Here is a 16,941-nt window from a genome sequence, read left to right on the forward strand (position 1 = left end):
TTAAGTTTTTATCATGTTTTGAGCACATCTTAGGAAAATAGGAGCAGATCTTGACATGAGCGTTTCGGTCTGTCCAAAAGTCCCTGCGACAGTCAGGACTATCATAGGATTTCTTTAGTACTGCCTCGAGTTCACGTTTAAACGAAGAACGACTGTTCCAGTAAAAATAAAATTTTAATGCATCATTAAAATAAACCCTAAAATATTAGTTCATACCTTCCTTAGACCTTTAAGAGCGTTCACCACAATTTATAATCTTGTCAGATTGGTACAAGGGTGAAATCAGTAATGGACAGTGATGCTGATGATCACTTTTCCTTTGAGCAGTTACTTCTTAGGTCTGCAGATGGCGACATGCCCCTTATCGTTATGAAATTATACATGTATTTAAATAACATACAGATTTTTTTTGTTGTAGAAGCCAACACCATTTTTATAAATTGTTGTGGACATCGTAAGTAATGCACCTAGGACGCAATAATTCCTATACATTAAATGTGGTAACGGAACAAGAGAAGGACCTGGGTATTCTGGTTACAAATAACTAAGCAGCACTCAATGTCAATCAGCAGCTGCAAAAGCAAATAGGATTTTAGAGTGTATAAAAAGAGAGATAAAAACCTGTGATTCAAAAGTAAGATTATACCCCTCTATAAATCCCTTGTAAGGCCAAATCTAGAATATGGAATTCAGTTTTGGGGTCCACATTGTAAAAAGGACAAAGGAGAACTGGAGAGGGTTCAAGGGCGAGCAACTAGATTATTAAATAGGATGAGAGGTGTCGCTTACAATGAAAGGCTAGAAAAATTGGGCTTGTTCAGCTTGGAAAAAAATACATCTTAGAGGTGATCTTATTAATATGTACAAGTATATGTGTGGTCAATACAGAACTAGCACATGACCTGTTCCTTCCAAGGGCTTTACAAAGGACCAGGGGACACCCATTGCGTGTGGAAGACGTTTCAGACATCAATATAGGAAAGGATTCTTTACAGTTAGAGCGGTCAAGCTATGGAATGCCCTTCTCTAAGAGGTAGTGATGGCAGATACTATGTCAGCATTTAAAAAAAGGGCTAGATGCTAATTTATTTACGAATGGCATTGAGGGTTATAATTAATCAAGCAATGAATGATGGGTAATTTATGGAGAAAGGTTGAACCTGATGGACCTGTGGTTTTTTTCAACTTATGTTACGAGTAGGGAAATGGTGCTGCAGCAGATTTGGGCTCTGTTCACACTGATGCTGCACATTTGGCATCTACGCCGGGAATATCTCCTGATGTTTTCATCAAACTTATGCAAACGTTTGGTCCATATAAGTCTATGGATACATTTGGTGTATAGGTCATGAAGAAACGCAGTGTGTGCATAGCCTTAGGCCGGAGTCAGATGGCTGTAACATGGCCACAAAACCCAGACCCCTCACGGCTCTACTGAACCGAACTTAGATCACCATTGAACCCTATGGTAACAGACTATATGACAACCAGGTGACCACCATCTCTGTGCTTCACTGTAACGTGGTGGTCACCCTGCTGGGGGTCCGTTATTATATAGGATTGCTCAATTAATAAAGTCCATGGTCAAGACCACCAATAACTGACAGAAAAGCTTATATCTAAAGCCTTAACATAATGCCACCATTTCACTGGTATGAACAGGATCTGCCCCGGGCACAGGATACACTCTTGATAAACGGCTTGTGCAAAATCAGGGAACTTGTCTGTGTCTGGATTTTCAACGTCTACCTGGAACGGATAAAAGGCGGTTATTAGAGACGTAATGTAGAACCATTATGGAGTCATTGTGAGGGAGAAGGTCACTTACCTGGCTGGTGTTGTGGAGAAGGGAGCTATCGAATGGGTACAGACGTTCTGTCTCACACACGGAGTATAAACGGAGGTATTTTCTGCCTACGACCTAAAATAAAAATCATATACACGTGAATACGCGGCCAACTACAGGTTTTCATACTGCTCACAGCTGCTGCGTGAAATTATGAAAAATAATGCTGCGGGGTGTGAACCGGCAATCTCTTAAAGGGGTTGTATAATATGATAAAAACATGGTTGCTTTCTTCAGATGCAGCGCCACTTTCGTCAATGGGCTGTGTCTGGTATTGCAGCTTAATACATTTCACTTGTATACCACACCCAGGTCAAGTACAAGAGTGGCGCTGTTTCCCAAAAGGAAGCAGCCATATTGTTTTACTCTGATACAATGCAGTTAAGAGGACAAGACACCCCACAACGGGTGAGACATCCAGTTATCAATTGATTAATAAAAGAGGAACGGCATAAAGGAAAAGATGCTCCAGAATAGTTATATTATGGCGAATACAAGTATTTACTAAACCAGACATGTCAGGAGAGGTGACAGATCGTGTGTTCACATGTCGCGGCAAAAAACACAAATTGACAGCGATACAAACCCTAAATGGTGCAAGTAGGCAGGAAAGAAAAAAGACCAGGTGAAGTAGAAAACAACTACCTGTGCTAGGAAGTTTTGCTGAGGGTCCTGATGAAGAGGAGACACCGTTCCTGCTGGCCCAAACCAAGCATTAATAGTGATATCATCTTCATCACCTTCACCGAGGCAGCAGTAATCTGGAATACCAATATCCTCCTTAAGTTCGCGTATCTGTTCCCAAGATAGAAGACATATCATGCAACTCACTTACGGCGGTCTGCAATGTTTACAAAAGGTCCAAATTCTCCGTAACAAACATTAAAGTAACTAAACTTTCATAAAAACTTTGACACGTCAGAAGTTTTAATCAGTGGAGGCCCAACCCCTGAGATCCCCGCCGATCGCTAAAACGAAGGAGCAGAAGCGCTCGGGTGAGCGCTTCTGCCCCTTCATTTCTGATCGGCTCTCTTTGGAAAGCAGAGCGAGCGGTGTACGGACTCAGACTTTCTATTGAGCCATACACCGCTCGCTCGGCTTTCATAGGAGAGACGATCATAAACTAAGGGGCACAGAGCTCACCCGAGCGCTTCTGCCCCTTCGTTTTAGCGATCAGTGGGGGTCTCAGATCTCGACAAGTTACTATGACATGTCAATGGTTTTCTGAAAGTTTAGTTACACTTTAACCTGTCATATAGACATTAAATTGTTCTTAAATGACCAGAAAATACATATTTTATACCTATTCTCTTTCTCTTGCAAGGGTTGAATACAATAAAGGGATACAGGAACTGTATGTATGTCATGTTTAGCAAAAGTATTTCAGAGTAAATCTAGTCAAAATGATTGGACATCAGACCCCTTTGGCACTGCACAGAGCTTTCTGATACAATATTCTAAGCACACTGCCATTGATTTCAATTGACTTTTCCTTAGGTTAGACATTCAGTAACCATGATCTCCAAGTAGTACCAAAGGGATATAACCGCTCTATAGGAAACCAGTGGTGGTCCAAGATCACACACTTCACCAATGTCCTCTACCCACATGTATCTATAACATATCATTTCATCTTTCAAGAAGAACTCCACTTATGTATGGGAGGACGTTGGGTAATCAAATCCCAACACTGGGAAAACCATGGGGCGCTCTCCTCACTCCTGCAAGTTTTAGGCCGGCCATACACATTAGATCACACCATGTCTATAGAGGCTGCCATACTGTCCTTCCATGCCTGCTGTTGTGGGCAATAAGGATTGGGGAGGTTGCAATTTTATCTGTTAAATCCTATTGTTGCCCCGAAGATAATCGATAACCACCGGTTATCGATCACATCTAATGTGATCGGTAACAACTCGATCCGGCGTGTCTCGACCCACTGTCACTGAACCCATCAGTCCCGCTCATCTGACGGATTTAGGTTTCAGTTCTAGATACAGCTGCTCTGTATACAGGATACAAAGCAGCTGTATCTCAAAACGAAAAATAATTTTTTAATAAAAAGTCATTAGAAAGTGGCATCAAACACACTGCTATAGATTTTGATTTTAAAAAAACACAACGGTGTACATGGTCTTAAGATTTTAAACAACATCATAACTAGAGACAGAGGGCAGCTTTACCAAAATCTGCCACCCGCTGCTGTTTTGTCTGCCTACCAAGTTTTTGGGCTTTGACAAAAAAAAAATAAAGCATCACCCTAAACCTTTATACAGTAAGTATTTATTTTAAATACAGTATTAGGGAAGATGTGGAAAACAAGGGACTTGGACATCTCCTAGGATCTGTCACTAGTTTAGTATTGTCCTATCTCCTAGCTAATCTAATAGGTGCTGTCACACTGAAAATGGTGTCCCAAAATGTTTATTATTTTAAAAGTTATGAGCTTTTTTCTAAATATGTAAATGAGGTTTTACTAGACAAGTGGGAGGTAACAGCAGCGAATCTCCTGAGGCGGAGCCTCCTCACAGCCTCTGACGCTGTCCTATCAGCATGAAGCTGCTTCACACAGTGTGAGAGACTGAGGCTGGAGGGAAGGGGGATCAATTCAAATAGCCATATCTCCGGCTGTGGACCACCTAGAACAGCGGTCCTGGTGGCATATGAAAGATGAGATTCTAATCTGATCACTGTTCTAGCTGTGAAACAACCGGAGTTATCGCCAGTTGAAAACCCATTCGGGATTGGAAGCTGTATACTATACGATCACGCTGTGTTGCTGGGCTGGAGAGAGGAGAATTGTATGATGCTGATTGGACAGCGTCATACAGAAAACATTACACTGCCCAGAGTGAAAAGAAAGAGTCACCTCCCATATGGCAAGTATAGCCAAATTAGCATATTTAGAAGAAAGCTCATAACTTTGCAAATAATAAACGTTTTGAAACACAATTTACACTGTAGTTATCAGCATCATAGCGCCTATTAGATTAGTTAGGAGGTAGGGAATTAATAAACTAGTGACAGATCCTCCTTAAATACAATCATACCCCATTACCTGATCAAACAGTTGATGCTGAGCGAGGTATCCCCTGCGAGCCGGCTTATAAAAAAGATAAAGCAATAAATCAGTAAATTCTATTATAAGTGAATGATACAAGAAAAAACACACGGCGCCACATAGCGTAAGTAAGCCCAAAAATAGCAGTCAAAATGTGACAGGTGTAGGCTTACCACAAGAAGTAAGATCAGTCACGTAGGATGGTAAGTGCTGCAGCCGAAATCCCAGACGGTCACACCAATGGGTCTCCGTGTAGAAATGATTGCAGAGGAAAAAATGGGATATGAACGGCGCTGCAACTCAAGAATGATGCTTGGAATGGTTATAATGATAAGATCTTTTATTCAATAGGCTACGCGTTTCAATGCCGCACCGGCATCTTCCTCAGGCCATCGGAAGATGCCGGTGCGGCATTGAAACGCGTAGCCTATTGAATAAAAGATCTTATCATTATAACCATTCCAAGCATCATTCTTGAGTTGCAGCGCCGTTCATATCCCATTTTTTCCTCTGCAATCATCTCTTAAATTCTATTATAGTACAGGACATGTCACATGTATAGATGTCAGTAAGAGTAGTTTAGAGATCCATTATTGTATTTTTTCCTGGGTTAGACTTGAAGGGGTTTTCCGGTACTATGTAAAAAAAAAGTTTAATGAGGTTCTGCTTTGGACAATCCCTTTTTGTTAGAAAGGTCCCCTGACAATAAGCTGATCGCAGGGAGTGCTGCTACGTCCACTAGTGATCAGCTGGAAACCCTGGCAGAAAGTGTTCCATTTCCCCACAGCACCGCCACAGGAGAAATGAAAAATTACACAGTTCTCATTAAAATGATTGGGCTTTCTGTATAATGCATAAATGTGCTGAGTACTCCAGACGCTCTTTGTAACCACACTGCACTCAATAGATGAGAGACCTGAATGAGGGACCCCGATATCCCTCATTGGATATATGAAAATGGGTTTTCCATTGGATGACATTTTCATGACTACATAAGTGTTCTGTTTGTAGTATTTAGAGTCAGTTTATATTGAGAAGAATATAGAAATTTTTAAAAAAAAAGTATTTTCTTCCTATTTAACCAAAAACAGGATTGGATCCTAGCAGTGGAGGATAGAACATCTTTCCCTTTCTGGGCACCATACCCATTTTCGGTAAAATAAATAAATCCAGAATGGATTATCTACTTCACATACACTCATGTGAACAGACCCATTTTTTTAGAAGAGTCTAAGGATAATGCACCACAAAAAATGTAATAGAAAAACAAAGTCACTGCCATCCCGTGGTTTTACCACGACTTGTGGGCAACGCGGAGGTCTGGTCACTGCCCTTCTATTGTATAGGGTGTTTGTTGGATCAGGCCGAATATCCATTCAGTGTATGGGAGAACATTGAAGCTTTGTACGTTCAGTTGCTTAGCAAACTCATCATGAGAACTTTGATTAAAAAAAATCATGTGTTACTTACCTGATCCAGAATGTAATTATTGATAAAGTCATTTACAGTCATCAGGCTCTGAGACCATTCTGCGTCAGTGTATCTAGATCCCAGCTCCACGGGCACGGTGCGACATCCAGCCACCTTCTGTATATACTCCACACTGTTTGGGTATCATCACAATATGAACAGGCCAGACTTCTACTGATATAGTTTATCACGTGATTTCCAACAGACTCCGATACCGCTTATATCACATCTATAGACCTGGAGGTCACGCCAGCTTAAAGTGAATCGGTCAGGTCTCCTATCTGAGGATAGCATAGAATAGTGGGGGAGGCGCTGTTCTCGGTGATATATCGTTTTCTATGATTTTTAGTCAGTGTGTTCCCACGGATCCGACCTGGAAGCCGCAGCACTGTCCGTTCGAAAAAAATCGCACCACACTGTGGTGCGGTTTTTCGGACGGAATTTCCGCTGCGTAAAAGAGTGCTCATACTTACCCCCTCCCTCCTTTGACATCCGCTCCGGCCTCCTACGATGACGCTGCAGCTTGTGATTGGCTGCAGCGGTCACATGGGATGAAATGTCATCCCAGGAAGCCGGACTGCAGGAAAAAGGAAGGCATTCTGGGTAAGTATAATTAAAAAAAAAACTCAGGCGTTGTGATTTTTGTGGTGTAATCGCTCCGATTACGCCACAAAAGTCGCAACACTTGCCTTTCTGTTGCAGGTTTTGCATCCCCATTGAATTCAATAGGGAAAACCCGCAACAGAAAATCAACAAAAACGCAGCATAAATTGACATGCTGCGGAAAAAGAAATCGGCACCGCAGGTAAATTTTTTAACGTTAACGATGCATTTTTTTGCGCAGCGTGGACATGAGATTTTCGGAATCTCATCCACTTTGCTGTTACTGTAAATGCTGCAGAATTTCCGCACACAATTATGTTGCGGAAATTCTGCAGCGTTTACGCTACGTGGGAACCCGGCCATAGAGGGAGCCTGTGCATCCTTCCTCCCCCGCCCACACAGTGATTGACAGCTCTCCTGTATACACAAACACACAGAGGAAACTTGTCAATCAGCCTGTGCGGTCAGGGAAAGCAAGACTCGCAGGCTCAAACTATTCATGGAAAAATATTATTCAGCCACCAATGCCCTTAGAGGGGTTGTCCAGTCATAGGAAATGGATGGCTTATTCTCAGGATAGGCCATCGATATCTACTCGGTGGGGGGTTGACTCCCGGGTCCCCCAGCTGATTTTAATGGGCTGCGGCGCTTGTACGTGCGCTGCTTCCCCTTCATTCCTTATCTGCTCGTACTGTGAACTGCAGACACGTGTAGCGGCGGTTCACATTATTACAGCCTTTTCTCATTGAAGTACATGGGAAAAGGATGTAATACTGTGAACCACTGCTACAAGTGTGTCTGCGATTCACAGTACGGACAGTGACAGTAATGAAGTGCCGTGGCCCTTTTAATAACAGTTGATCGGCGAGGGTGCTGGGAGTCGGACCCCCACCGATCAGATGTTGACGGCCAATCCTGAGCATAGGCCGTCAATTTCTTACCCCTTTAAGCAGTCATGAAACTCTGGGATTCAATAACAGGACCTAGTGGTGCATTGCCAGTATTACACTAATAATCAGCAATATAGAATGGTCCCTTTAAATCTCACCTCCATTTTTTCATGCATGGCCAGTGATCAATGACTCCTTCCAGTATTACAGCTTTCTGTGGTAACAGGCAATTGTGTCTGAAGTTTTCCAGCGAGGGGCAGCGGACGGTTGGGATTGTAGTATCTACATGCAGGACCGGGGTAAGTGCACGAGGTATTTTCTGTACAGAATAACAACCAGGATATTACAGCGGTGTAACATTTGGCAGGATACACAGGTAAGGTCTCAGTAATAATTTGCACACAGTACCTCCGGGATTTTGCCATTTGGTTCGGTTTCCGGGTCATTTCCTTGAATATCTCTGTGCCTCTTATGGCTTTTGTGGGTCAGGACTGCAGAAGGAGAAACAGAGTTTATCAAACATTTCCGTATAGAACAAATTCTAAGGTGAAAGATTTTTTTACAAAGATCGATCACAGTCATGAATAAGATTCAGGCTTTAAGCGGTTGTCTAGTTTAGAAAAAACCCATTGTCATACACCCTATTAGGGAATTCTGAGGTAATAGGGGGGGGGGGGGGGGTCCTCTGTTCAGGATCTTCATCTCTTGGCCAGAGCGAAGAGAAGTTACGAAGAAGGTCCCTCGCTCTGGAGGACCTGACCTGTCCTGCATTACACAGACACAACATTGATATGAATGTTTAATGTGTAATACTTCATTTCCCCTGTGGTGGCGCTGCTGGAAAATTAAACACATACTGGCAGGTTTGCGGAGTTAGCAAATGGGGGTCATGTTCTCCCAATACGTGACGTTCCCAGAAGTCCCACTGTTCTGAAATGTATGTCAATGGATATGCCATAAATGTCTAGGATGGGAATAGTCCTTTAGGCGATGTACACACAGGGCAGATACGCAGCGTAAAAGTTTGCAGCGTGTCCACCCTCGAATCCGCAGGGAATTTCGCCCGAAAAACGCACTAAAAAATAAGTTAATACTTACCCCCCTGGCATTGTCATAGCAATGTGTTCTTCTATTTTCCGTGATGCCCGGCCTCCTGGGAGGACGCTGCAGCTCATGTGACCGCTGCAGCCTCTGATTGGCTGCAGCAGTCACATGGGATGAACCTGGACGGAGAATAGAAGAACACATCGCTATGACAATGCCAGGGGGGTAAGTATTAATTTTTTTAATTCATTTTAAACAAAAAAACGTCTTTTGTTTTCTTCAGTTTTGCGATGGGATCGCAGCTTTTCCACCGCAAAAATCGCAACATTTGCTATTTGTTGCGGGTTTTACCTTCCCACTGAATTTAATGGGGAAATCCCGCAACAAATCCACAGCATAAGTTGACATGCCGCGGATTAAAAAACGAACCGCGGGTCACTTTACAAACCGTTTCTCGGCTGATTTTTTCCGCACCGCGTGGATGAGATTTGTTCAAACGTCATCCACTCTGCTACTACTGTAATACGCTACAGATTTTCCACAATGAAAGCCGTTGCGGAAAATCCAGTGTTTACGCTGTGTCCCCCTACCCTTAAAGGCATTGCCCACATCTCTTAGGAGCCTCTGTCACTAATTCCGCCAAAAATCCGTGACAAAGTAATGCAGCACGCAGCGCCATTTTGTTCAGTAATATGATGGACACTGTGACGAAACCTATTGAAGTCAATGGGTTCTGTTGGACTCTTTTGGCGTCCCCGTTCATTTCACATTACCCATAGATGATATACCTCTTGTGCCCTCTGGGGGCTTTACGGTTTCCTTGGCGTGGGGATCGCTCAAAATTTGGATGATTCTACTTATCACATTGTTCATGATCTCGGCTCCCAGGAGCATCGACATGTCGCACACTCGCAGAACCTCGTCCTTATTGAATACAGGGACCCCACAAACTCCGACCACCTTAAACAGGCAGCCATAGGAATATGCAGTCCTCCAGTCCCGGGACACGTCCTTCCAGTTACAGCCATTCAACTTCTCCCAGCTGTAGTCCATAATCAGCTCCCCCAGCTGTCCACATCGTGCGGGGTCACCCGTATAGATACAGGCCGCGGCCTCCTTCATACACACAGCAATGGCTCCATCCACCTCTGGGCCCAGATCCTGTGGGAACTCCTCAAGACGTTGGGGCAATAGGGACCTGATCTGGGACCACAGCGAGTTCTGCACCTGGTCCATCCTTCTGTCCTAGGAACTTTTTGCATTACCTCATACTAGTTCCACCAGTTACATAACAGGTTTCTACATACCACTGTCTACACCTGTGAAAGAAAACAAAAATATTCATTGATTTTGTGTACTGTCAGTGAATGGAAACGCTCATTACAGCATATCAGAACTGGGAATGTCATTATAGGTTGTTTTTTTTAAGCTCCTGGATGTAAAGAAGAATGTTCCCATTCATTGACCGTAAGCAGAGATCTTGAAAAGGTGAGTAATTGATACACAAAGTACATTAGAAAGTTGCAGAACTTTACACTATATAATGAATGTTCTGTATTTACATAAAATAGGAAAACCCCCATAGATGCCCAGGCCTACGACTGGTCCTGACACTCGCCATTCCAGTGGTCTGTAACCTGTAAAACTACAACTCCCAGACAGACGGCGGCTGTTGGGAGTTGTAGTTTCATAACAGATGGAAGGTCACAGATTGGAGACGACCGGCCTGTATAGGCGGGTCACTCGTCTCACCCCGCAGCAATGTCGCCTGTATCTCCTGCAAATTGCTGTGGGCTGTGTGGCAATGTCTGCTTTGTTATGCCTGGCACCAAAGGGTTGGCATATTTTTTTTTTTTTTTTGAGCATGGCAATATAAATGACGCTTGACTAAGTGCACTACGTTTATTAGCGCACGGCTGTCGTGCGATTATATTATGTCATGCACTATGGGTCACAGGGCGGATTCTTGCACATAGCCAACATCTCCGGCTGAATGCATTAGGCACAGGATATAAATAACGGAGTTGTGGTGGCATCAGGAAGCAGTGGTGCTGCAGTCAAACTACAACTCCCAGCATACATCTTAACACACGCTGGCAGTTGTACCTCCGGAACGTGTACAGAGCCATTGCAACTTCTTCATATGCTGCATTCAGCCCTCGGTCGCCACATTCACGGCCAGACTAGACAGTCACCATCCCCCGGCAATAATACAGCGGCGTGCAGCCGACACTAGCGACCCGTGTACCTGCAGCACGCCCCGCCCCTTCCTGCACTCACACACCGTGCATCACCGGTGACGTCACGCCTCGCCACCTCTGCTATTGGCCGGACGGAGGCGGCCTCTGATTGAATAAAGCGCGTCAGCGGGCACCACTTTGTGCACACACACTAATTACGTCCGTAATTGACGGACGTATTTCGGCCGCAAGTCCCGGACCGAACACAGTGCAGGGAGCCGGGCTCCTAGCATCATAGTTATGTACGATGCTAGGAGTCCCTGCCTCTCTGCAGGACAACTGTCCCGTACTGTAATCATGTTTTCAGTACGGGACAGCAGTTCCACGGAGTAGCAGGGACTCCTAGCATCGTACATAAGTATGATGCTAGGAGCCCGGCTCCCTGCACTGTGGTCGGTCCGTTACTTGCGGCTGAAATACGTCCGTCAATTACGGACGTAATTAGTGTGTGTGCACATACCAATTGTGTGGTCGTTCTGTCAGCTCAGCGCTCCTTCCACTGGAGTTTACATTTTTGTACTTTTTATTTTTTTATTAAAGGGACATGAACTCATTTAAAAATAAATATTATAATAATTACATAACAATTCAGATGAGAAAAAAAAATATCTTGAGATAAAAAAAATTTAAGAAAATATAATTCCTTTATATGTCAACTTGTTAGGCTGGGTTTACATCCGGATCGGTTCTTCGATTGTTCTGCTCTATCGGAGGTACAGAACAACGGAAATAACTTCCGTTGTACGACAGACACCACCTGCGCTCGGTGGAACCAATTCACCTTAATAGGTTTCGTCAGGTTTCTGTTGGGATGTCCGTGGATTTGCCGTAAACAATACTGCTGTATGCTGCACTATTGCTTCCCGTATTTTCTGTTGGATCTGCGACGCACGCCTAACGGAGCCTCCAATGCAGACGTCAACGAGGCCTTAAAAGTTATATTCAGCCAATGATATCAGTCCCTAAAAAAGCTGGGTAATAACCAATATGACTTTCATTAAATGTCACCCAGTTTTTCCAGACTCCTGCATGGACAATCTGCCCATATAGGAGTAGGTGATGTGTCACTCTGCGACAATTAAGAGTTGCCATTTAGGAGTCCTGGAAAACCGGATGACTACCCCTGTGAGAGCTGTAATGGCCGCCATCGTGGTTGTCACCCAACTTTGCCAGATATAACTAAGAAATGGCTTAATAAGCAAGTTCATGAGAGCAAAGTACAAGGCTGAGACTCCTCTTTAGGCTCTGTTCACATTATATTTGAATCATATGTTTATTTACGATAAAAGTATATACATTTATTTTGCAATATTCCCATAGGATTCCTTTTGACACACTCTTGTCAGGTTTACGCCCGCAGGCTGGTTTTCTATAGTACTTAGTTGCTTTACATTTTCTGTTACATTAGAAGTCAATGTCCAGACAGATCAGAACTTCTAACAAGCATTGGATCTTATCATTTCAAGAAACTTCTGACCGGTCCAAAACACCCCCAAGTTTCTGGAATAAAGGTGGCAGAAGTGCTCAACAGATTGGCTTTTTCCGCCTCTGATGGGAGATGTAGGATTAGTCGTGTATGGGATTTAGACTTTTTTTTTTATGGGAACGTATACCTCTCTGGTCAGCTATCCAAGGAGAAGTTGAAAAAGAAGAAGGGAGGCCGACCTCAACCAAACTCTTTTCCTCCTTTAATCCTGCAATCAGAGTTTGGGGGTCGGAGAGGGGGGGGGGGTAGTATCAGCACCAGGACCCCCATCAATCATACTGTTATAAAGATATATAAGACGTTTTTTTTTTTTTTTAAATGACAGGAACCCTTTAAAGGCTAACTAAATGTTCAACAAACTTCTGACATGTCAGAAGTTTTGATTGGTGGGGGTCCGAGCACTGAGACCCCCACGTTTCTGTTCGGCTTTTTCCTGAAATCAATGTATCGGAGTACGGACTCAATAGAAAGTCTATGAGCCCGTACACCGCTACATCGGCTTTCCGGAAAAAGCCGAACAGACACGAAGCGGCTCAGCGCTCACACGAGCATCGTTTTAGCGATTGGTGGGGGTCTCAATGCTCGGACCCCCACCAATCAAAACTTCTGACATGTCAGAAGTTTGTTGAAAGTTTAGTTACCCTTTAATGATTGTAAGGGAAGATTTGTCTCTGTGTGCTTCTTGCTTCCTGCACAAATATCCAGTGTCAGCTAGTTTCTGTGTCAATTTCTGTGAATGTCTCTTTTGAAAAACAACTCTTATATTTCTTGGGAGTTTAAAGGGGATGTCCGGCTGTAGATTGTGAATCACTCCGCCACCACTTAAAATAAGGGGGAAGGGGGGTCTTGCTGCAAGGAGCTGCTAGTTGGTTTCTGTAATTTAACAGGAGTCTGGCATACAGACACCTTTGAGAAAGAGCATCTAAATCTAAATCCCATTTATTCCCATTAGGGACGCTGATTTAAAGCGCATGTTGTATGCAAATGAAGGAGATTCTTAACCTGTTTGGCCGAGAGGCACCATGTGGTGGCACCCATATTTATTTTGGCACTCAGCCAAATAGTAGACGCAAGGTTTTTTGTTTTTTTAGTTAGAAAATAAACAAAAGTGATCTGATTGGTAACAAGGGGCAAATGCTTCACTTTTTGATTGCACCAATCTTAATAACTGATCAATATCTTCATCACGTATCCACAGGATAGGTGATCATTTTCAGATTGCTGGGGGCCCCACGACCATGAGAACGGGCTCCGGAACCCCCTTTCCTCCTTACTGTCAGTAAAGAGGACATTGAATGGAGCGGTGGTCGAGTGTGTTGCTAAATCACCCCCAAATATTACATATGGTTGAGGATGCGGGCATCCCATGTGTGAATGGCTCTTATAAGGGTCTAATTTCTAATCTAAAACTAATAGATCATATGTACATATAAAATATATTATTGATGCCCTTTGAAAAATGTTTGAGGTCCAAAACTCACAGTCTGTCGTAACCACTAGAGGCCATGGTGGAATAATTAAGAAGAGATGTTAGATTAGAATTAATCCAATTTAGCCGTTTTGGGACATCTTCCTGGCACCCTTATCTTGGTTCACTGTTGTTTGTACGCAGCACCACCTGCGTCACCTACAACTTGTCCTACCAATGAGAATGTTCTATTTGATTTTTTTCCCCTAGAGTCTTATCATTTTTTTTATGTTCGCTAACCCCAAAAATATAAGACAGCAGTAGCCTCTGATTCTTAATAGCATATCAAAGTGTTTAATCCATAGCTGCCTGTCTATTCCATACAAGATCATTTCTATGTATCGTCATACTGCCATACAGAGTCAGACTGGCCCACCACAGCTGTCCACGGCCGGCCGTGCCCGTAATTACGGTTCATAATTACGGGCACGGTCGTGTGCATGGGGCCTAACCGATTAGACTTTATGTCCTGCATGTGCAAAGATATCAACAAAACTTACAATGCAATTCAAAGTGGACGTGCAGATGTCATGTATAGATGGAGCATGGGGCTCAGAATAACCTTCTGGGGACCTGTGTAACCCCAGTTAGATGCAGCTGATATTTCAATCACTCCGAATATGAACTATGCAGGTATCCGGTCCTAAGGGTCTGAATGGCCGACCAGAAGACCACGGGATTCCCAGAGGGCCCAGATTCTGAAGCAGTTTTCAAGCCCAATCACAATTAGGCCCATGAGGTCAATGTAACCCCATCTGAAGTGGAACACTTTCTGGTAGGGTGTATTACATTTTTGAGTTAATATTCTCTGTAGTTGTGGATTCTTCAGAAACATTTCCTATGATTTGTCCGAGGTACCTCAGTCTGACACATGATGCTCGTATGATGGGTCCCCTCATTTTGATACTATATTCTTTGGGAGAAAGAAACATTTTAGGGGGCTACACTTCATATAGATAACCTAATATGTAACACTTGACTAGACAGTTTACCAACTTTAGGTTAAGATGCGATTAACAGTGAAATTCCAAAACAAAAAAATTGCAGAGGACTTGCCTAATTTTGCAGACTTTCTGAGGACAAAAAGTGTCAGCCACATAACCATAACTTTTTCTCTACATTTCTCATACGTTTTCTCTGTAGGCTCTGCTAACAGATTTAAACATTGCCTTGGTACCCCACAACACCTCTGTCAATCTGCTGTGAGTCTATACCACTCTTAGGGTATGTTCACACGGCCTATTTACGGACATAATTCAGGCGTTTTACGCCTGGAATTACGTCCGAAAATACGGCTTGAAAGCGTTGACAAACATCTGCCCATTGAAAGCAATGGGCTGACGTTTGTCTGTTCACACGAGGCGTATATTTACGCGTCGCTGTCAAAAGACGGCGCGTAAATAGACGCCCCCGCCAAAGATGTGTCCTGTCACTTGTTCAGACGTAAACGGAGCCGTTTTCCATGGACTCCATGGAAAACCAGCTCCAGTTACGTCCGTAATGGACACGGCGTTCAAGCGCCTGCACATGCCGTTACGGCTTGTTATGGTATAAATATACATATATAATGTATTTGGGACCATAAGGAGTGAAATGTTATAAAGGAGAACATGTATTACAATATAAAGGTATTTTAGAAAGGTTAAGAGAAGAAATAGTTTGCAGATGCTCTGCCGTCCCTTGAAATTGCAAACAGATGGTGGTCAATCACTTGACCACCCCCCTAAGCATAAAGGAAACATAAGGGAATACCTGGTGCTCCACCAATGAGCTTTTATGGGAAAGGAAGCTGTAAGGCTAGAATATACAGATGACTCATATGTTATGGAATGTTCTTTGTTCGTCTGATGCTATAAGTAGGAACGTTGTAGTTCAATAAATTAGAAGTATTTTACCTTGAGAAATGTCTCAGTGTATCTGTTACTTCTCCGAGCAGCTCGTCCTACCTATCGATTTGAACCTGCATGGAGATCAAGGCGTAAAGTGACCCCATTGCGATTACAGAAATTGGCGCCCGAAACAGGGACTTGACCAGACGAAGTGGTACCCAGCCCGGGTACCTACCGGGACTAGAGTGGCGACTCTCCAGACTAAGGAACGGGCAGACCACAGCTGCAGCAAGGTAAGAAGCACTTAATTCTTACAACTTTGCTCTGCATTTTCCTGTCTGGTGAGCCACCCCTCCCGGTACTAATCCCAGGCAAAAAGGTCCACAAAAGAGAGATATTTTAGTGTAAAAATCTGGTCAAGTCTATATGTAATCCTACCCTCAGGATAAAGTGCCTGATCTCTATGGCAGTATTTGTATGAATGTAGTAGAAACCCAGTTTTGTGTCACAAATGCATTTTAGAATAAGGAAAAAAAAATTTAAAAAAAAAAATTCCGATAATCCGGCAAATTACCAGAAACATGTGTACATGCTTCAGGTGACTACGGGGATTATGATAGGCTAAATTTTAGCCCGGAAATCGAAAATTTTCTGCAGTCCGATAAACCGGCATGTCAAATGAACAGCTTGATTTTACGTTTGCCTTGTTATTTGGATTAGGAATATTTGTCATATTACTCTTATGGTGCGGAGGGCACGTACTCGAGTGGTGTCTCAGACGAAGAAAGTAAGCTAGTTATAAAAGGAATTTAATTCTCTGGCCAGAGTAGAAGAAGGTTAAAAAGAAGTTTCGAGGGGATAAGTAACTGTCTCAAATAGGTGAGAAAGGAATTCACCTATCAGGAAAATTACCCCCTACATAACTTAGGGTCTGCCCATAGGCGACCACTTATAACTAGGCAACAATGGGGAACTTGGTGTCCCTATTACGAGATGAGCACCCA

General features: G+C 43.3%; 1 protein-coding gene across 3 annotated transcripts; it reads right to left on the reverse strand.

Moving 5' to 3' along the window:
• Positions 1-155: 155 nt before the first annotated feature.
• KDM8 (lysine demethylase 8) lies at positions 156-12,818 on the reverse strand. 3 transcript variants are annotated; one of them, XM_075830364.1, is made up of 9 exons: positions 12,768-12,818; positions 9,703-10,233; positions 8,279-8,361; positions 8,029-8,189; positions 6,378-6,510; positions 4,905-4,949; positions 2,492-2,641; positions 1,829-1,921; positions 156-1,749 (listed from the first exon to the last, which is right to left on the reverse strand). In XM_075830364.1, the coding sequence occupies exons 2-9, from the start codon at positions 10,148-10,150 to the stop codon at positions 1,585-1,587; spliced, it is 1,278 nt and encodes a 425-aa protein (XP_075686479.1). In that variant the 5' UTR covers positions 10,151-10,233; positions 12,768-12,818; the 3' UTR covers positions 156-1,584. The 3 variants fall into 3 exon arrangements, with proteins under 3 accessions (XP_075686479.1, XP_075686478.1, XP_075686477.1); XM_075830363.1 differs by lacking the exon at positions 12,768-12,818 and adding an exon at positions 11,163-11,287; XM_075830362.1 differs by lacking the exon at positions 12,768-12,818 and adding an exon at positions 11,021-11,287.
• Positions 12,819-16,941: the final 4,123 nt, after the last annotated feature.

Source organism: Rhinoderma darwinii, chromosome 6 (assembly GCF_050947455.1).
Source record: "Rhinoderma darwinii isolate aRhiDar2 chromosome 6, aRhiDar2.hap1, whole genome shotgun sequence".
Classification (NCBI taxonomy): Eukaryota; Metazoa; Chordata; class Amphibia; order Anura; family Rhinodermatidae; genus Rhinoderma; species Rhinoderma darwinii.